This window comes from Ammospiza caudacuta, chromosome 23, assembly GCF_027887145.1.
Source record: "Ammospiza caudacuta isolate bAmmCau1 chromosome 23, bAmmCau1.pri, whole genome shotgun sequence".
Taxonomy (NCBI): Eukaryota; Metazoa; Chordata; class Aves; order Passeriformes; family Passerellidae; genus Ammospiza; species Ammospiza caudacuta.
This window is the reverse complement of record NC_080615.1, coordinates 7,975,093-7,996,731: the sequence shown is the minus strand read 5'-3', so window position 1 is coordinate 7,996,731 and position 21,639 is coordinate 7,975,093. Positions and strand designations below refer to the sequence as shown.

Here is a 21,639-nt window from a genome sequence, read left to right as displayed (position 1 = left end):
ATAGAACCTTTCTAGAAATCTCAAAGAAAGCAAAAAATAGAAATCAAAATTAAAAAAAAAAAAAGAGAAGAAGAGAAAAAAATAAAAAAAGAAAAGGAAAAAAAGAGACATTCCCTCCCTCCCCCCATTTATGCATTTTTCTGGTTGGTTTGTTTGTCTTTCTTTTTTAAAAAAAGGCAACAGACACTAGAGGAATGAGATGGGTGTGTGGGTTGTGATTTCAATGCTCGGGTGAAGGTTTCTGCCGTCCCCTCTGGTGCTGATCATGCTTTGCTCTCGCTCTCCTTTGTTTGTGTGGCTTCGTTGGGCGCCGTCTTCGCCTCCGCCGCGGGGCTCTTCCTGTCCTGCACGGCGCCCTTGTCCTCTGCTGGCATTTTCCTGGGGAGAAGCACCACAAGGACAGGCTTTAGGGCACAGAAACACAGCTGGGCTGAGCTACCACGGCACAGGGAGCACATCCCTCCATGGGAAATGGGAGAGCATTTCCTGATGCAGGGGGGTAAGGGGAGCCCAGCTCAGCTCCCCACCCTGCTTCATTCGGGTCTAGGTTAACGTTTTCTGGCTTGCCCTGCTCTGCTGCAGGGGTGCAGAATGAGCAGCAAGGAAAGCTCCCCCAGCTGCAGGATTTGACCTCAGCACCCCAAGTCCCTGACAATTCAGCAGCAAGGAGAGCTCCCCCAGCTGCAGAAGGATTTGGCTTCAGCACCCCAAGCTAAAGCCAAATTGTCAGCTTGCTCCTCTCAGTTAAAGGCTTCTGCTCTTTCTAAGAGCTGTTCTCTGTCTCTTTTTGTTTTAAATCAACTCCTGAATATTTATTTCTCATTTTTGTTTCTCAAATCTGAACTAGCACTACACCTTCCACATCCAAACTATGTTGAAGCTTTTGTTATTTCAATACTATGACAAAAAACACGGTTCACACTAAAATAGCCACGAAATTCAGCAGCAAGGAAAGCTCCCCCAGCTGCAAAAGGATTTGGCCTTAGCACCCCAAATTGGCATTCACCGGAATTGAGATTTTCTGAAATGGAGACCTTCTGAAATTGGTATTTACCAAAACTGGTGTTTTCCAAAACTGGAATTTGCTGGAACAATCTGGAATTTGCTGACAATTCAGCAGCAATCCCACTTTTTGTGTTCCTGTGGGAAGCCATTCCTGAAACCCCTGTGATGCTGGAGAAAGGGGAACACAGAGGACAGGAATTCTGCCACAGACTTCTCCACCCTCAGAGGTGACAACTGCCAGCCCAGCCAGGTCCAACATCTGCAGCACAGCTGGGACCCCCAGCCCCAGGTGTGGTTTTCTCTCCCCTGCCCAGCTCAGGGCGCTCCCATCTCAGCCAGGCTCACACTGCCCAGCTTGGGGACAGCTCCAGAGCCCCCAGGGCTGCCAGCCCTGCCCAGGGCACTGCTGCTGCCCAGCCTGACCCTGAGCGAGCCCTGAGGCTCCTCTGACCTGCAGGAGATGGCATCACTGACCTGCAGAACCTCAGCACTCTGAGGAGAGCTCTTTACACCAAACTCAACTATTTCTGCTCTTCCTTACCAAACGATAGCCCAGGACAGACAAAGCTGCCCAAGGGCCTGAGGAACAACAACAATTAATTTATCTCTGCTCAATTCCCAGCTCCCTGTCCCTGCCTCCCTGGCACAGCCTCTCCTGCTCTCCTCTGGCACATTCCAAGCCAAGGTGGGCTCTCAGGTGAGTTGGTTGGCTAAGGGAACAGTGAGATCAGTCAAGAGAACACCCAACAGAGGACACAGCACGAGCACCAGGGCACGAGGGACACAGCACACAACCAAGACAAGAGTAAAGGCGGCCGTACTCGGTCTTTGCGGGGGCAGAGCTGTCTGCGGCGGCAGCAGCAGCCTCGGGGGCTTGCCCACCAGCCCCGCCGGCAGCAGGAGGAGAAGCAGTGCCAAGAGCTGCAAAAACATCCTTGGCAAGGTCAATGTCTGGTGGCTTGAAGGTCCCTTCGTCCATTTTAAAGTCCCCGTTCTGCGAGGGGTTGGCGGCGCTGCCCGCGGCCGCCTCGCTCTTCACGCCGCTCGGGTTCTTGGGGGTCTCCGCCGGGCTCTTCACCGAGCTGGGCTGCACGGGCTCCTTCTCGGGGCTCTTGGCCACCTCCTGCTTGGCCTCGTTGGGAGCTGCGGGGCCCGTGAGGCCGGGGGTGCCCGCCTTGCTCGCGGCCGGGGCGGCGTCGGCGGCGCTGGGGCTGAGCACGGCCTGCCCCGGCAGGACACTTGAGGATAAATTACTGGCGGCCGGAGCAGAGCTGGGGGTGTCGCTGAGATCCACCAGAGGGGCCACTTTGGGGGTGGAGGAGGGCGTCGGTGACGCCGCCGAGGCGGCGGCCGTGCCCTTGGCCGGGGTGGCCTGGCCGGGAGCCGCGGCGGCATCGGGAGCCCCCGCGGGCGGCGGGGCAGCGCTGGAGGTCAGCGTGGTGCTCTCGCTCGTGGGGCTGTTCTGGGCAGTGGCAAAGGTTTCAGTGATAGTGTCAGAGTTAGTGGTGCCCGTGGTGACAGAAGGCAGCATGTCCTCCACGGTGGCCGCGGTGTCGGCGGGGTGCCTGCGAGGGGGACACGGGGACGAGAGAGAGAGAGAGAGAGAGGGAGAGGGAAAGAGAGAGAGAGAGAGAGACAATGAAGGCCTGAAACGACAGCAGGGAGAGGGGCAGAGAGGGAGAGAGGACAGCACACACATGTGACAGGAGGGGGACTCGGGAGCAGAGACGTGCAGAGGTCAGACATGCAAAGGGAGCGAGGCTGGGATGGCTCAGGATCATCAGGAAGAGAAAAAAGCCAAGAGGACGTGACCTGCAGGGATGGTTTGTTCTCGTGGAGTGCTTGGGATCCTGTCAGCTTGCAGAGACTCTCCTCACCTAAAACTCTCCTCTCAGCCTGTCCTGAGCTCTCCAGGCAGCTCTGCCACCCCCTGAGCCTGCAGCCCTGTGCCACCAACACAACACAGTCCCTGCATGGGACCCTGGGTCCAGCCCCACACCTCATCCTGTCCTGCTGCTGCAGGTTTGTCTGAAGTCCCCATAAACCCAAACTCCGTCCTCACACACGAATGCAGACTCAGCTCCCAGCTCTCTCAGGATGCTCAGCCCTGCTGTGACTCCACATCCATGCCCAGCTCCTGGGGAGGATCTCTCCCCACGGGTTCAGGCTCTCACCCAGCACTGCTGGGGCAGGTTTTGCTCTGGATCCTTTGCAGATCCTGGACAGTGCTGGATCTCCACACGGGACAGAGCCTTCCAGCAAACACTGCTTCCTTCCCTTCCCTTGCAGTGCTGGGAACAGCAACCACTGCGGCTTGACAGGAGGCGCTTCTTCACTGGCATGTGGAGATTTTACCTTTCTTCCTCTCCTGCTGCCCTAACTGCTGCTGCTGAGGGGCTGGGGCAGCTGGGGGCAGTGCAGCGCCCCTGTGCTAGGGCTGCCTAAGGCCACATACTCTGGCTCTGTCAGCGGGGTGGTCTCGTTGGGCTCCGTGTGCTTCCCCCCGTCGTGGTTGGGGGTCCTCTCCTCCTCCGTGCGCACCTCCACGATGGGCTCCTTGGACTCGTCCTTCCTGCAACGAGGGAACGGCAAGGGGAATGATGGCTGCTCCTGCAGGGACAGCCACGCATGGACACGGCCACGGCCAGACACAGCCAGACACAGCCACAGGCACCATGGCCACAGCCAGGCACAGCCATGGCCAGACGCAGCCACAGACCAAGCTGGGAATGCTCCTGGGGTCACTGATCCTTCAGCACCCAGCATGGAGCTCCACTGGTGTCCAGCACTGGGATGTCCAGAACTGGGGTGTCCAGCACTGGGATGTTCAGAACTGGGATGACTGGAATGTCTGGGATGTCCAGCACTGGTATGACTGGGATGTCCAGTTCTGGGGTGTCCAACACTGGTGTAATCAGCACTGGGATGACTGGAATGACTGGGATGTCCAGAACTGGGATGTCCAGCACTGGAATGTCCAGCACTGGGGTGTCCAGAACTGGGAGTCCAGAACTGGGATGACTGGGATGTCCAGCACTGGAATGTCCAGAATTGGAATGACTGGGATGACTGGGATGTCCAGCACTGGGATGACTGGGATGTCTGGCACTGGGATGTCCAGCACTGAGGCCACCTATTTGATGGCTACCAACAGGAACCAGACAAAACCCCAGAGGAACAGCTCCAAACCCACCTTCCTGCCAGCCCCAACAGAGCACCAGCCCCTTCCCCACAGAGCCGAGGGTCCCCTCCCTGAGGCAGCTCCTTTGCTGCCCCTGGGGCTCAGAGGGGGTCCTGGGGGCACACAGGGGAGGGTTTTGGGACACAAAAGGAGGTTCTGGGGTCAGTACTCACGAGAAGGCCGCCTTGCCCTCCTCCATGTCCTTGCCCTTGGCCCCCGGGCCGGACTTGCCGCACATGTTGACGGCGATGCACATGAGCAGCCCACACTTGTTCAGGAAGTAGCAGGTGACATCCACGGCCACCAGCAGCGCCACAAACACCACCACGAGGATGCCAATGATGGCAGCAGTGCCCAGGCCCGAGGCAGGGCTGGTGCTGGCTTCAGACACCGAGGGAGAGAACAAGAGAAGGCGTTCGGGTTAAAATCTGGGGTTTCGGGGCTCACACTTGGCTGCACTAAGTTGCTTTTTTAGAATTCCACCCCCTGTACCAGCCATGTAATAACCAGGGCTTCATCCCACAGAGAGTCTGCCCGAAAGGATGGCACTGATGGGGCCTCTCCCATCCCTGATGGGATGAAGCCTGGGAAGCAAAGACCACAATCCCTGCTCTACACACAAGACAGGGCTCCTGCTTCCCTCCTCCTCCTCCTCAGGAGGAAGGTCCAGAGTGGCCCTGGCCCTGCCCAAGGAGCAGGGAAAGCAAAGGCCAGGCTCTGCAGCAGGGTTTTCCTTGTGGGGCACAAATCACTGGGGGATGCTCAGGGCCGACAAGCTCCTGAGAAGGTAAAACTCAATCAAAGCCCTCCCTGGAGCTCAGGAGCTCTCCAGAACCTGCTCATGGCTCCCCAGCCTCTCACCAGCCCAGCCCCTGGAGCCCCAAACCCTTGGGAGCTTTGCTCTGCAGAACCCCAGCAGAGCCCCTTGATCCCCTTAGCCCCATTTATGTTGAATTTCACAGGTGAGAAGACCCTTCCCAGGGCTTGGAGAGAGCCACAGCCCCTGCCATGCATTTCTTTGGTTCAAAACAGGAGGCAGAGAGGTGTTGTTTCATTTGGTGACCCCGAGATGGATCGAGGGATGCAGATTCCAGCAGGAAAAGTGCAGAAAAGCCACAGTGAGGCACCTGAGGGATCACAAGCCCAGCCCCTGGTGACAGAACACGGTCCCACAGGCAGCAAGCTGCAGGATGACATGGTGACAGGGACCCACCACACCCTGCAGGGAGTGAGGAGGGCAGGGATTTTGGGATTTTCCCCTTTGGGGGTGCCCAGGATCCCTGCAGGGATGATTCCATAATTCAGCTGAGCTGTGTCACCCTCCCATCCACGCCCTGTGTGGGCCAAGGGGCCCATCCAGGATCAGCCTCCCCTGGGTGCCCCAGAGCTGCAATTCCCCCCTTGTGGACAATTCCACTCACGCCACAGCGCTGCTCCTTGCCTCCTCTCCCCTCCCCAGCTTTTCCAGGAGCTGTGACCCCCAAATTCCTGCCCTGACAGGAGCCCCTGTGCTCCCCCAGAGCCTTGGGCAGGCACCAAAGCCCCCAAAACCCCCAGCCCTGCTGCCCTAAGCCAGGAGGAAGAGGAGGATGGAGCTGGGGAAGCAGGGCAGGCCTGCAGGGGAATGTCCCTGTTCTTGTGCTATTCTGGGATTTTACACCTCGAGCCAAGGAAACTGGGCCAAGGTAATTGCCTGCAATTTGGGTTTCTGGGCTGCTAAGGGAGCCCTGCAATTTGCAGGAACTTTCCAACCTTTACCATTAGCTGTGGTTTCAGAAATCCCAACTCGTGGCACGAATTGAAATTCCAAACTTTCCAGGGACTGGCATAAGGGAACATAATATAAAAATCCTCCACAGCCTCATGGACTTGGGAGGCTCTTGGTGCTTTTCATTTTCCTTGTAAAGGGATTTTGCTGCTCCTACAAAATGACGGAATCATAGAGGAGATTACTCTTTTCACAGACTGTCCCATCTGATTAAATTAAATTGATCTCCAAATACTTCCTGGAGCCATTCCCTCCATCCTGTAGCTGGATTTATGTTGTATTTATGAAACTGATATTTAGACATCCCTAAAGGGTTTGCTGGGGCCTAAAACAACTCTGTGTACAAAATAAATGTATAAGTAAATGAAGAAATAAATGTATAAATAAATAATGTATAAATAAATGTATAAATAAATAAAGACGTATAAATAATGTGGAGCAGCTGCTCACACTGTGTGTGTGAAATAAATGTAATAAATTGATGTTGGACATTTCTGACCTGATCCACATTTAGCCCTTCCATTAATCCCCTTCTGCCATTCTCAGGACATGGAGGAATAACATTTCCACCAGTTAAACAAGGAAACACAAACCATTAAAGAACTTCTGGAGTCCTTAATTCTAAAGAAGTGAAGAATTTATTAATTACAAATTATGTTTTCCAATGGAAAATGAGCTTCCTGCGAGACTGGCTTTTCTAACCCCCCTCATTTCACAGTGCACAGGAAAACCACGCAGCAGTTTCAATTTCTGCCCAGAACCTGCCCTGACAGAGAGAGCTCAGCTGTGTCCCCCTGGGCTGGGGGGTCACTACACAATGTCAGACACAAACAGGGCGGGGAGAGGCAGTGGGACTGCAGGCACGGCCAAGGCCCTACAGGATTTGGCAAAAGGAAGAAGGAGGAGGGACAAACCAAACAAAAATCCTCTCTGTAGCCAGCAGCACATCCCAGGAGAACAGCTCTTTGTTCCCTTTGCAGGGGGATTTTCAGGGCTGTTCCCCCAGCCCACCCTGGGGACAAGGACCCTGCTCTCCGGGGACAGAAATCCACATCCAAACCCAGTGAGTGAGCTCCCAGAGCCTGGGGACAAGGACCCTGCTCTCCAGGGACAGAAATCCACATCCAAACCCTGTGAGTGAGCTCCCAGAGCCTGGGGGGCTGGCCTGGGGATTTGGGGATGGGGATTTGGGATTTCCCAGAGCTGCCCTGGATTCCTGTGCATTCCATCAGAGCTCTGCTCCTTCCTGCTCTGGGAATCCCATCCCAGCCCCTCTCCACCTTCATAAGGAACAATTCCTTCCCAAAACCCCACCTAGCCCTGTCCTTCATCAGTCTGAAGCCATTCCCCCCTTCCTGTCCCTCCATCCCATGGAAATAATCCCTCTCCCTTTTTCTTCCAGCTCCTCCAGGTCCTGCAAGGGGCACTGAGGTCACCCCAGAGCTTCTCCTCTGCAGGCTGAACACAGGGTGACACCAAAATCCTTTCCTGGATAAACCACACCCTGCCCCAAAACACAGGGTGACACCAAAATCCTTTCCTGGATAAACCACACCCTGCCCCAAAACACAGGGTGACACCAAAATCCTTTCCTGGATAAACCACACCCTGCCCCAAGTGCCCACCCCATCCCAGCAGAGCCAGGAGAAGCTGTTTTTAAAACCTTTTAGGTAAAACCTTCTTTTTATCCCCCAGAACCCTGGAGGTGCAGGCACCTGCAGCTGCTCCTGGTGAGTAGGACATTCCCAAACCTTCCTGCCCACAAAAACAGCCAAACGGTGCTCTGAGAAACAGCTCTGGGAATGTGGAGGGGCTGCAGCAAACTGGGAATCCTGCAGGGCTCTGCAGCCCCTCACACACACAGGAACTGCAGGCAGGAAAATCCCAGTGCTTGAACATCCTCTGCTTCCACATCTGAGCCTCTGCCTCCTCTGTGGCTCTTCCAAAAACTCTATTTAAATTTCACTTTACTCACACCAAGGGCCTGACAGATCTCTGGTACCTGGCATGCTCCAAATCTGCACAGATCAGTGCTGAAACCCCAGTTCTGCTCCTCATTTTATCCAACAGAAAGAAGCACTTTCTGTCTGTAATCCATGCTGCCTGGGCTCCTGGCTGCTGTGGCGTTTGGGATTCATTTCAGCCACACTAAAGGTGCCACAGAGAATCCTGAGCCCTTCCCAGGGACAGAACCCCCCACAGGTGCGGCTCTCTCTCCACACCAACCTCACAAAGTTACAGAGATCATTTTAATAGCTGTGATTTTGGTGAGAAACATCTCCGCCTCTGTGGATTAGGGGGAAACCCACAAAAAGCTGATTTCAGACCTACAATGAGCTCAATTAATGCAGTTAGAGGGCAAATCACACCAGTTCTTAGTATCAGGATTATTTTGCTGCACTTCAGCAAACTCCAAAGCTCTAACAAAGAGTCTACACTCTACAGCACTGGAAATGAGGGGGTTTGGAATAAAAAATAAACCCACAGGCTTCTGTGTGTGACACCTGCATCAAGTTTGCATTTCCAATCCAGACAGGAAAGTTCCAACACAGCAGAGCAGAGAAGGCAGAGCCAGACACGAGTGAGGGCAGGATTCTGTCAGGAGATGAACCCCACCCAGCTGAGAGGCTTTGAGACATTCTGGTTTTAGGAGAACCCTGATTTTAGGACAGCATCAGATGGGATGGATCTCCCATCCCAATGGACTTCATATCCCAATGGATTTCCTGTTCCAATGGATTTCCTATCCCAATGGACTTCATATCCCAATGGATTTCCTGTTCCAATGGATCTCCTATCCCAATGGACTTCATATCCCAATGGATTTCCTGTTCCAATGGATCTCCTATCCCAATGGAATTCATATCCCAGTGGAGTTCATATCCCAAATTTCCTATCCCAATGGATTTCCTATCCCAATGGATTTCATATCTCAAATTTCCTATCCCAATGGATTTCCTGTTCCAATGGATTTCCTATCCCATTGAACTTCATATCCCAATGGATTTTCTGTTCCAATGAATTCCTGCCACAATGGATTCCATATCCCAACAGATTTCCTGTTCCAATGGATTTCATATCCCAAATTTTCTGTTCCAATGGATTTCCTATCCCAATGGATTTCCTATCCATGGATTTCCTATATCAATGGATTTCCTGTTCCAATTGATTCCACATCCTAATGGATTTCCTGCTCCAATGGAATTCCTGTTCCAAAGGATTTCCTATCCCAAAAAGATTTCCTATCCCAATGAATATCATACCCCAATGGATTTCCCATCCCAACGGATTTCCCAAAAATTCATTAGGGTTGTTGTGTCAAGTTTTTTGGGGTTTTTTTGGGGGGTAGGGTTGTTTTTTATTATGGGTGGGGAATTCTGTTTTTTTTTTTCAAAGAAGCAATGCAAAAATCATCTGAATTTTGTCCAAGGGGATTCCCAGTATTTGATACCAAAGATGGCTCTGCTGCACCAGTTCAGCCCAGGGATTGATGCTGCCACACCCACAGCTAGCCAGGAAGATGATTAAGGATCAGTAATTACAACTCTGCTGCTCAGCTCACTCCATCCCAGCCAAGATTTCCTGTCAGGACAGCAAGGAAAGGGATCTGTGATAGCACAGCTCTGGAAATCCACTGGCACTGGGTGTGCCCATGGGCTGGGGGTACCCAGCCCCACCCTGCACACCAGGGACGGACAAGGAGGAGGAGGAGGAGGAGGAAGAGCAGCAGTGGGATCCCAGCAGATGTTTATGGTCAGAGCAGCACGGCAGGAAAACCTTCCAGACATTTGGATCCACATGCAAAAGCCCCCAGAGACATGTGGGCAATCAGCAGGATGGCCTCTGACAAATCTTCTCTTTCTTTTTACAGTCTGTGGGTTTGTGGATGGGGCCTCCTTTTGCACAAGATCAGCACCAGATGTGCAGAGAAATCAGTAAAAAGCAGGATCTTAAAGGCTTTCAACATTGCACCTTCCTTTGATGAAAAGAGCAAGCAAACAGCACAAAACAAAATCTTTCTTTACATCCATTTAAAAGGGCAAATTCATTACAAGTAACAAAAAAAAGTTAAAGAGAAAAAAACTTGGCTTAAACCTTTTTTCCTTGTTACAAAATACTGACTCTTTCAAATTAAACATTTTTTTTTAAGTTCTGTGTTTCTTTTTTTGTTTGTTTTTCTCTGAACTGACACGATCCTCTGAAGCAAAGTTATCTCCTTCCACACCTTGGTGGGACCCAGGCCTTCCCAAGCAAATATTGCTTTATTTGACTCTTTTTTTTGTTTTTGAAAGTTTCTAACAGAGCAAAAGCAGAGTCACTGCAGAGAGAAGCAATGAGACAAAGGAGGACGACGCTGATGGACTTCCCAAGGTCGCTGCAGGTGCCAGACAATGGTTCCCAGGAGGGGGGATATGGTTGTTTGAAAAACAAATTTGGTGCATGTGGCAAGCGTGGATGTTCCCCGTGAGATCCAAGGTGACCATGGATGACAGACATAGGAAAGGAGTTGGGGGAAAAGGGAGAGGGGAGGGAAAGGAAGGAGGAGAGGAAGAAAAAAAGAAAGAAAGAGAGAGAAAGAGAGAGAGAGAGAGAAAGAGAGAGAGAAATAGATAAAAAAAATTAGGTCATAAATACAGAAAACATAAGAATCAAAGGTTTAATTTAATCTCGTAAATTAAAATGGCTCAGGGTTCAAGGAGCAGCACATTCAGCACAAAAGGGGCAGAAGCTCAGCAAAGCCCAAAGCTGCAGAGCAGGGTCCAAGGCAGGGCGGGGAGGGTGGGGAGTGCAGGCAAATGAGATTCAAATGAGATTAAAATGAAGGGACAGAAGGGGCTCAGCGAGACACAGGGAGATGGTGTCTGGAGCCTGAGAGCACAGCGCTGCCTTCAGCAGGCAAAAAAGGAAAACAAGAAAAGCTTTGGTGCAGCAGAGAATCCACCTGCCTGTCCAAGCCCTGCCCCAAAGCCTGGATAACACATCCACTTTATCCTGAGGGAGCACCAAGGTCTCAGGAATCTCTGACTCTGCCATTCAGCCTCCCAGCTGCTTGGGAACCACTCCAATGCCAATGTGATGATTGTTGTTATTATTGTTATTATTGTTATTATTACTGCAAATAACACCCTTATCCTTCCAGCCACTCAGAGCTCTGCACAGGTGAGGGGAACAAAGGACTGCACACAATAAATGCACATTTTCCTGCAGGGAATCCCTGATTATTGCTGTCAGGCACAGCACAATTCCTGTTACAGCTCTGGCTCTGACTCCTGCACAGCCCATTCTGAGATAAAAACACTGAAATGCCATGGGAAAGGGAAAGGGAAAGGGAAAGGAAAAGGGAAAGGGAAAGGGAAAGGGAAAGGAAAAGGGAAAGGGAACAGGGAAAGGGAAAAGGAAAAGGGAACAGGGAAAGGGAAAAGGGAAAAGGGAAAAGGGAAAGGGAAAGGGAAAGGGAAAGGGAAAGGGAAAGGGAAAGGGAAAGGGAAAGGGAAAGGGAAAGGGAAAGGGAAAGGAAAAGGGAACAGGGAAAGGGAAAAGGAAAAGGGAACAGGGAACAGGGAACAGGGAAAGGGAAAAGGGAAAAGGGAAAAGGGAAAGGGAAAGGGAAAGGGAAAGGGAAAGGGAAAGGGAAAGGGAAAGGGAAAGGGAAAAAGGAAAAGGGAAAAGGGAAAGGGAAAAGGGAAAAGGAAAGGCAAAGGCAAAGGGGAAAGGGAAAAGGGAAAAGGGAAAGGGAAAGGGAAAGGGAAAAGGGAAAAGGAAAAGGGAAAAGGAAAAGGGAAAAGGGAAAAGGGAAAGGGAGAGGGAAAAGGGAAAGGGAAAAGGGAAAGGGAAAGGGAAAGGGAAAGGGAAAGGGAAAGGGAAAGGGAAAGGGAAAGGGAAAGGGAAAGGGAAAGGGAAAGGGAAAGGGAAAGGGAAAGGAAAAGGGAACAGGGAAAGGGAAAAGGAAAAGGGAACAGGGAACAGGGAACAGGGAAAGGGAAAAGGGAAAAGGGAAAAGGGAAAGGGAAAGGGAAAGGGAAAGGGAAAGGGAAAGGGAAAGGGAAAAAGGAAAAGGGAAAAGGGAAAGGGAAAAGGGAAAAGGAAAGGCAAAGGCAAAGGGGAAAGGGAAAAGGGAAAAGGGAAAAGGGAAAGGGAAAGGGAAAGGGAAAAGGGAAAAGGAAAAGGGAAAAGGAAAAGGGAAAAGGGAAAAGGGAAAGGGAGAGGGAAAAGGGAAAGGGAAAAAGGAAAAGGGAAAGGGAAATGGGAAAAGGAAAAGGGAAAAGGAAAAGGGAAAAGGAAAAGGGAAAAGGCAAAAGGGAAAGGGAGAGGGACAAGGGAAAGGGAAAAGGGAAAGGGAAAGGGAAAGGGAAAGGGAAAGGGAAAGGGAAAGGGAAAGGGAAAGGGAAAGGGAAAGGGAAAGGGAAAGGGAAAGAAAAGGAAAAGGACACACAGAGCCTCTTCCTTGGCAATGAAACCTGTGGGGCTGCACAGCAGAGGAAAAACCAACCTGTCCCTGGAAATATCCTCATCAGAATCTCAGTCTGGGCACCAGGGAACACCTTGGGAGCCCAAGGCGACAAAAACCCAGGAGAGAGAGTCACAAAGGCAGCAATAACCAGGCACTGCACAAGGACACAGCCCTTTCTGAGGAGCAGCTGAGGTCCAGCTCCTGGGGCAATCCTGCACACCCAAAATCTGAATTTTCCACCTGCAACATCTGAGAGGCAGGCTCAGCTCCCAGCTCCTCCTGGGCTCCACACCGAGCTAAGCAAGGAGTAACTGCAGAGAGGCCAGGGAACTTTCACCTCTGGTAACAAACTGGCTTTCCCCTGGTTTTTAGAGGGTTCCCGCTCATGTTACACGGATTAAAGGGCTCAGAGGGGGAGCAAGGGTTAGAGCTGCTGCAAATGAGAACCACAGAGTGAGTTAATGAGTTACTGAGGGTCCTTCCACCCAAAACTACACCCTGTCCAAGCACCCCCAGGCTCTCCTTTGGCCCATCTCCCTCCTCCTCACTGCCAGCCCCACTTTCCCCACTTTTTCACCCATTTCTGTGCTCAACAACGTGACCTGCCTCAGCCAAGGGGGCTGCAGCATTCCCACAAGGGCTCAGCTGCTCCCTCCAGCCAGGGAATGGGCTCAGGGGAGCAGGGACTGAGTTCTCAGGGAAAGACTGAAGAAAACTCTGCTTTCAAGAGAAAACATGAATGAAATCCCACCAGGATGGGCTGGAGCACCAACCCTGCCTGTGCAGGGCAGCCCTGACTCAGCATCCCTGTCTTTAACCACCACAACTTCAATTTACAGCTACTCCAGCCACCCATCCTCAGGCTTTGGTTGCTTTGTGTGGGTTTCCCCACTGCTTTTTTTAAATGTCCACGTGTAGAAAAGAAATCCTAACTGTCCTTCCAATAGATTGCCACAAAGTGCTCAGTTCCAGTTTCCCAGCTGAGAGCTCTGCTTGGCTTTTGCAGTAATTGTCCTCATCCCTCACTTTATGAGCACACCAATAAGTACACTCTGTTTTAAGAGCTTCCAGCAGCACCCTAAAGCCTTTGAGTTATTTTTTCCTGATGTCCTCCTCAACACTGAACCACTGCTGCTTGAAAATCACTGTCATTTGGTAATTTGAGCTGAAAAATGCTCAGAGAGAGACATTTCACTGCCTTCTCATCCTCATTTGGTAATTTGAACTGAAAACTGCTCAGAGAGAGATCTTTCACTGTAGCCATGATATTTTCTGAAAAACCCTTTCCTTGGGATTTTTCCTCCTGAGAAGCTGAGAGGCCTCAGGAACAAAATGCAAACAATGGTTATCTGCTGCTGTGGAATGCAACAGGTGCATCTGGGATTGGTCTCGTGGGGTTGTTTCTAATTAACAGCCAGTCACAGTCAGCTGGCTCACACTCTCTGGGACACAAACCTTTGTTATCATTCTTCTTTCTTTTTCTATTCTTAGCCAGCCTTCTGATGAAATCCTTTCTTCTATTCTTTTAGTATAGTTTTAATATAATATATAAAATAAAATAATAAACCAAGCCTTCTGAAACATGGAGTCAGATCCTCATCTCTTCCCTCACCCTCAGACCCCTGTGAACACCATCACATTTCACTGCCTTCCCATCCAAGTGCCAGCAAACTCCTGATGCCTTTACTCCTCCAGAGATGGACTGGGGAAATCTGCCTTGTGCAGAGCATCACCCTGCAGGGCTGAAGGCCCTACTGGGGTTCAAAACACAAATTCCACTTCCCACTCTCAGAAAACTTCTCCTACCCCACACAAGGAGCCACCATTCCCTGGGAGCAGCCAGGCAGGGGTTCCAGTCCCACATACCTGCCACAGGTATGCACGCAGCCACGACCCTCAGCCGCGGGTGGGGGCACCGACCATGAGAGAATGGGCTGGAAGCAAGCGAGCTCTGGGGGTTACTGGGGCACACGGGGGCAGCTCGGTGGCGTTAGGGGGCACAGCAGCAGTACCTGGGATCACCGTGGGCTGCGCCGAGGTGCGGAAGGCGTAGTGGGCAGGCTTGGACTTGCCCTGCTGGTTCTCAGCCACCACGTACACCTCGTAGTCGGCGTTCCAGTCCAGGGATTTCAGCATGACGTGGTCGCTGCCCGACGGCAGCCGGATCTCGGGCTTCCACTCCGAGGAGTGCTTCTGCAGGGAGGGCACAGGGAGCATTAACTCTGTGATCCACAGAAAGCTGATTGTCGAAAATGTGCGTTTTGTCTGACAGGGCATGGTTGTCATAGTCAGAACTGACTCTGACCCACAGAAAACTGACTGTGGAAAATGTGTATTTCATTTGACAGGCCACTGGTGTCACTGACTCTGGGACCCACTGATTCTGACAATCAGAAAGCTGATTGTCAAAGAAGTGTATTTTATTTGACAGAGTGTGGCTGTCATAGTGAGCACTGACTCTGACCCACAGAAAGCTGATTGTCAAAAATGCGTATTTCTGTGACCCACAGATTGTGAAAAATGTGTATTTCTGTGACCCACAGACTGTGAAAAATGCGTATTTTATTTGACAGGGCAGGGCTGTTATAATGAGCACTGACTCTGTAATACACAGAAAGTTGATGGCGAAAAAATGCATAATTTATCTGACAGGGCGTGGCTGTCATAATTAGCATTAACTCTATGATCTATGGAAGGTTGATTGTGAAAAATGTGTATTTCTGTGACCCACAGAAAGGGAAAAATGTGTCTTTTATTTGACAGGCCACTGCTGTCATTGACTCTATGATCCACAGAAAGTTGATTTTGAAAAAATGCATAATTTATCTGACAGGGTGTGGCTGTCGTAATTAGCATTAACTCTATGATCTACGGAAGGTTGATTGTAAGAAATGTGTATTTTATTTGACATGCCATTGCTGCCGTTGACTCTATGACCCACAGAAGCTTGATTGTGAAGAATGCATATTTTATTTGACAGGGCAGGGCTGTGATCATTAGCTGACTGAGCTATCTCAAGTGTGATATAGATCTCCAAGAGCTTATAAAACCTGGCTCAACCAATTTATCAATTATCCTCTTTTCATTGAGCAGTTTTCTTTATCTCCTCCACAACCAATCCTCCAGGAGATGTCTCCTGTCCATGGCCACTGAGTGTCCCTGCACGACTGATAAAAATGCTTGGCCCCTCCCCTGGGTGGAGCATTGGAGATGCTCCACCCAGGGGGAGGAGCCAAGCATTCCTACCTGGATACAATCTGAGGTTTGGGACACCAGCACAGCCTTTCCACTGGATTCCCAGAGGAACAGCAGCTGCCTTTTCCACTGGATTCCCAGAGGAAGAAGATCTACACCCTTTCTCCAGGATCCCTGCTCCAGCAGAACCAGCCCTGACACTGCAGGAGGGCCGAGCCACAATTCCAATGGGACTGCTGCCAACAGCCTGACCCACAGGGTGTCAGGCTGTGTTCTGACTCTGGCAGTGTTGGTTTAGTTCACTGCATGGTTTATTTTGATTTTATTTTCTTCCCTAATAAAGAACTGTTATTCCTGCTCCCGTATGTTGGCCTGAGAGCCCCCCTTAATTGCAAATTTGGAGGGAAGGGGTTTACATTTTCCATTTCAGGGGAGGCTCCTGCCTTCCTTAGCACACACCTGTCTGTTCAAATCAAGACAATTAAGAAACCCATTGCTTTTATAGACAGGTAGATTTAATTGCTCCTCTAATTCAAACACCATCACTGCTGGCTAATGAAGAGACTACTCTTTGGTAAACAAATCTCTATGGCACATTCCACGTGTTCACAATACCAGGATTCACTGAAACCCTCCAATGCTGTTGGGGGGAGAGGCTGAGATGCCAAAGCAGCCTCTCTCCTGCTCAGAATCCTGTTTTCTGAGACAAAATCCCCTCATCTCCTCCTCTCATTCTGTCCCATCACTAAATTATTTCCAGACAGCAAAAGCTGCAAGTTCTGTTCATTTAAAAGCACTCCTTCACATCTCGGCATGTCAGATTAAACCAGGTGAGTCACAGAGATTCCTCCCTTCAACCCAGCCCTCCCAGGGCCCAGGGAGGCTCAGAGAATCAGGGCTGTGCCACACTTACAGCTTTGTACTTGATCAGGTAGTGCCTGATCGGGGAGCCACCATCGTCCTGCTTGATGACGTTCACCTTGATGGAGTTGCCATCCTCTCCTATGTGACCTTCCAGCTTGGGGGCACTGGGTTCCCCTGCAATTCAGGGCATTCAGGGTTATTTGGGGGAAAAAAAGGCATTATCAAGGAAAAAGTGCTCGTAAAAGATGAGAATACTTCATCATCCTCAGGATGAGCTGACCCAGACACAGAGGACACCGTGTGTCTGAGGTAAATACTTCCCACACCCAAGTGTTTCTTGCATTTGAAACACCAAATTTCCATTTTTGCATGTGCTGGAATGGAGTCAGTGAAAGGGATCCCCCCTCCCCAAGAAAACCCCACAGCAATGAGCAATTCCTGTAAGAGCTGCTGTGGAACACCTGGCACACACCAGGAGGGGCTCTGTGGCTGCTCCTGTGGGTTGGGATGTACAGAGCACAACTGGGAAGGACCCCGTGCCTCTCACACAGACCCAGGTCTGCACTTGGGATTTGTTTGGGGGTTTTAGAGCTGCTGGACAATTTAAATCAGAACCCAGAGCACGTCCCCTCACCCAGCCTGCACTGTGGAACTCCAGGGGATGCTGGAGAGAAATTCAGAGAAACGCCTTGGCTCCTCTAGAATCATTTCTCCTCCCTTTGCTCCTCTAGATTTTCTCCATTTCTAGGAGAAAAAGGCCATCATGTCCCAGACTGCAGAAAATGGAAATGTCCCTTCCTCCTGCAGGGCAGGAGATTTACAGGAGGGATTTACAACCCCAGCCCTGCAACCCACAGCTCCCACACTGCTTTTCCTCCCCAGCTCCTCAATTCCTCCATGCCATGGAGGATCCCAGTCCCACCCTGCAGCTCTGCTAAAAAAGCCAAATACAGGAGGTCTGAGTGCAGATTTGCACCCTGGATTTGTGTCCAGCTCAGGAAGGTTCATCTCCCAACATCCTTCAGAAGGAATCTGAAGCCCTTTCCCCTCCCTCCTGCCTTTCAAAGGAATATGAGCACGGTTTTCTGGTGAAACACCAATGGAAAACTGCAAGGAGCTGATTTAAGATGAATTCCATGCTGCAGCACTGCTCCAAGAAGGGAATCAATCCCACTGCAGGAGTGTGGGACACACATTTGTGTTTAACAACTCCTCTGATGGGTGTAAAGAGGCAGCACTCCTTTTTTTCCAGGCTGTTTTGCTTTTCCAAATCCTCTCCTCTGCCTTTACCCACTGCAGGGCTCCCACACCCCCTGGATGTTCCAGATGTGGATCCCACCCTGGCACAGCTGTCCCAGTGCCCACTGAACAGGAAAAGGTGACACAAGTGTGGTTTAAGGCACAGATAGACAGGAAATCTCCATCCTCACATGGGCACATGGAACACCTCAGTTAAACAAGCAGAGATTTTTTTTTTCCTCCATCCCAAAACATAAACAGCATCACAAAGTCCCTGCTCTTGGCTGTGGGGCTGAGTGGCAGCAGCTGCTCTGCAGTAATTGTCCTGGTTAGTCACCAATTGTCCTGTTAGTCCCCAAACTCACAGGAACCAGAAGGCAAAGCCTGGTTCTGTCACCCTGAGCCCAAAGCAGCCCCCAGGGCAGCCCTGGCCCTGCTCTGGGTGAGCCCTCAGGAGCAGCTGGGCTGAATTCTCTCAGCGTTGGTGAGAGAATTCACCAACAGGGACAGAGCAAGAGCAGCATCTCCTCGCTCCTTCCCCACTCCCCATCTCAGAGCTGATCACTGATTGATCATTAATGAGCAGAGAGATCCCCAAGGGCTGAGGGAACACTGCACTTACAGAATCTGACCTTTCCTCTAACACAGCCTGCATTTTGTTCCCAGTGACTGAGCACTGAGACTAACAAGAACATCCTCTGAAAAGATGCTTATTCTTGATTTGAAATGTCAGAGATGCTGCTGTACCTTACACACAGCCATTCCCATGATTAATTACCTGCTCTGCTGAAACTTCTCCTCCTTTTCTTCATTTGAATTATCTCATTTCTAGCTCCTGATTCACCCCTTCCTCCCCAAAAGTTTAAATTCATTTCAGCTTTGAGAAACATTTCTCTTCAAAGAAAAGAACACTCCTAAGTGCTGAAAACCAACAGGTGGAGCAGTGCAAGCCCTGCTAAGGCATAGTTTTCTCTCCAGAAATAAATATTTATTTCATCGATCTCAAGCAGGTGGATGCAATCCAGACACAGGGCTGTAAAACGAAAACTGGGTTAGTGTGTCAAACAGAGGAGGAAGTTTAGTGGGAAAAGTTTAGTCCAGCAGAATCAGCAACCCTATGATGAGTGAAGATGTGAGTAGCTGCAGAGAGAAGGTGGTCAGAGGAGGATTCATGCTCACACATGCACGGGGGCTGCAAGGCACAACAGCATCCAGGGGTGCTCCATGCTCAGCCAGGGCAGGAACCAGCCTGTCCCTCCCTCCTCAGAGCCCTCCCAGCTCTCAAACAGGGGAACCCCTCAGGGACCCCCCTTTGCTGCTGCTGCTGCTTGGCTGGGGAGAGGCAGCAGCTCCACAGAGCCCAGATCTCCTGCTGGATCACCAGATATCTGATCAAATCCTCTCCGTGCAGGACCTTGTGCTCCCAGGGATTGAGGCTGATGCTCAAAGCTCCCCCAGGACACTCAGCGAAGGAGAAGAGCCCCAGGCAGGAGCTGCAGCTGGGACAGGAGCAGAATTTTCTGGGATGCAGGAGAGCCCAGCCCTGCCAGGGGCAGCTCCACAGGAACCCAGGGCCAGTCTGAGCAAGGAGATGAGGGCTTTTCTCCAGGCTCCCAAAGCTGCTGGGGGCAGGGGAGCCGAGGGCAGGGCTCTGAGCCATTGCATTGCCAATTTAATTCTCACCCACTCCCTGCTAAGCCATCAGCACTCTGATCATCCGCTGCTGCAGGGAGCAGGAAATGTCTCCTGGTATCCTCTGAACCCTTTGGTTTCTATTCAGGGCTTCCTTGCCCTAACACTGCTCTGCTGGATGGCAGAAATTCTTGGGTTTATTTTCAGAGGGCGCCACGAGCACCAGGAGTGGTGAAACTTGAGGTGGGGAGAAAAGAGAAAATGAAAAATCTCTGAGGTTAAATCCCTCAGGAGGCAAGGTCCTGCATCCTCCCTGTGCTCAGAGAGCAAACCTGGGGAACTCTGCAGCAGAGGAAGGAGGGAAGGGCTGATTTGTGCAATCTCTGAGCACCACAAAACCAGGGAACAAACACCAGGGAGGTCAAAACCACAGAGAAAGAACAGGCTGGGGTCGGGGTGCACACCAGGGGAGCAAACAGCAGCAGCAGAAATAAGGAACAAAAGCAGAGGTGCAGGAACGAGACAGGAACATCTCCCACCCTGCTGGATCCAGCAGAGGGAGGAGACAGGACAGGGCTCTCTGTGCATGCATGGGGAGGTTACTGGTGTTAGTTCTGTTCTCCTGGCAAAGCCCAGCCTAAATCCTTTCCCGGCCAAAAAGGCAATTCCAGAAGCAGGAGCACGAGCTTCCCTCCCTGCCCTGCTGGGACTGGGCTCAGGGTGAGGTGTGGCAGTGCCAGGAGCTGCTCTGCAGCACCCCACAGCTGCTGTGGGCTGAGTCCAGCTCACACAGAGCCAGGCTCAACCCTCTGCTCCTCAGCTTAAAGCCTTGCCAGGCTCAACCATCTGCTCCTGGTTCTGCTGGGGCCCATCAGCTCCTGGGAGCTGAGCTCAGCTTAAAGCCCTGCCAGGCTCAATCATTTGTTCCTCAGCTTAAAGCCCTGCCAGGCTCAATCATTTGTTCCTCAGCTTAAAGCCTTGCCAGGCTCAATCATTTGTTCCTCAGCTTAAAGCCTTGCCAGGCTCAATCATCTGCTGAGCTCAGCTTAAAGCCCTGCCAGGCTCCCAGAGCCTCAGTGGAATGAGGAATGAGGGGCTCTGGCAGGAGCCAGATCCTCCCTCTGATGAGATCTGTGTGAGGTCTGGCTCCCACCACAGACTTGGTGCTGTTTCACAGGATTTAGATGCAGAATTTTATACAGAGAGAGGATTTTATAACAGCATTTTACAGAGAATTTGATAGCACAGCTCTCATTCTAGCTATGCTTAAGTTTCACTCACAATAAAAAGGGAATTATTTCTTAAATCAAATTGTGACACATTCCAAATAACCAGATTTCTGAGAATTCAGGGTTATTTTTGAAGGCTACTGAACAGTGTGGATGTGTGCCTGTATCTCTATAGAAATGTGTATTTTATAGGGTCAAAATGCTGCTACAGCAACAGGAGAGAGGGTGCTCCAGAACTGAGCCCTAATTTCCCATCAGATTCCAGTCTGTGCTTGGTCCCATAGAGTGGCAAAAGGATTTTGGCCTTTGGTGCTCACTCCAGAGGATTTTCAGCACCTTCTTAGCACAGTTCCTTGCTGGACTCTGAGAGCGAAGAAGCAAATGACTGAGCCAGGTGATTTTTTCGTTTTTTTTTTTTTTCCTGTTTTCCCTCCAAGTCTTTTCCATCTCAATGCAGAGGACTGAAGTCGAGTTCTTCCCATGCAGACAGTGATGAGCAATTCCTCCAAAAAGGCTCGGTGAGATTTTTGTATTTTTGGGGTTTTTTTTGGAATTTGGAGATCCCACAGGGGAATCCTCACCCCAAAAATCTAGGCAACCAATCAGAACAAAGTGTTTTACCTTCTGTTCACCAGCGAGGACGACATCATCAGCACCATGCAAGCCACATGACAAATTCACATGATACGCACGCACATGAGTTTGGTTGAAAGGAAAGTGGAGGAGGTCACATGGAAAATACAAAAAAATTAAAAAACTGATGTAAACAATGGGCAAGGGAAAAAAATCAACAACAGAATTACAGAGTAAATAAAAATAGGAGCAAAATTAAATTAGCCAGCATATATCAGAAACACTGAGGGGGGGGACAGTAAAACCACCTGGAAAATAAGAATATTAAACCACAGAAAGCACTGAGTTATGGCCTTGTGTTAGGCACAGCTGCGTCACTGCTTAGTCATAATACGAGGAACAAAAGGGACAAAATCATTGGAGTGAGCGCCAGGACTGCTGCAGGAATCCACAAAACTGCTGGGAAGAAAAAGGGAATTATTGTTATTCCGAGGCAGAGGAG

At 50.7% G+C, this 21,639-nt stretch overlaps 1 protein-coding gene across 1 annotated transcript in view; it reads right to left on the bottom strand.

The window, feature by feature from the left end:
- Positions 1 to 263: 263 nt before the first annotated feature.
- Positions 264 to 21,639, bottom strand: part of NCAM1 (neural cell adhesion molecule 1) — a 48,637-nt gene continuing 27,261 nt past the window's right edge. Inside the window, exons 16-22 of the mRNA XM_058818964.1 lie at positions 21,186 to 21,188; positions 16,514 to 16,638; positions 14,418 to 14,598; positions 4,360 to 4,567; positions 3,461 to 3,577; positions 1,827 to 2,570; positions 264 to 378 (exon numbers count right to left, since the gene is read on the bottom strand). Coding sequence (XP_058674947.1) covers positions 264 to 378; positions 1,827 to 2,570; positions 3,461 to 3,577; positions 4,360 to 4,567; positions 14,418 to 14,598; positions 16,514 to 16,638; positions 21,186 to 21,188 — 1,493 coding nt within the window. The remainder of the gene's footprint in view (positions 379 to 1,826; positions 2,571 to 3,460; positions 3,578 to 4,359; positions 4,568 to 14,417; positions 14,599 to 16,513; positions 16,639 to 21,185; positions 21,189 to 21,639) is intronic.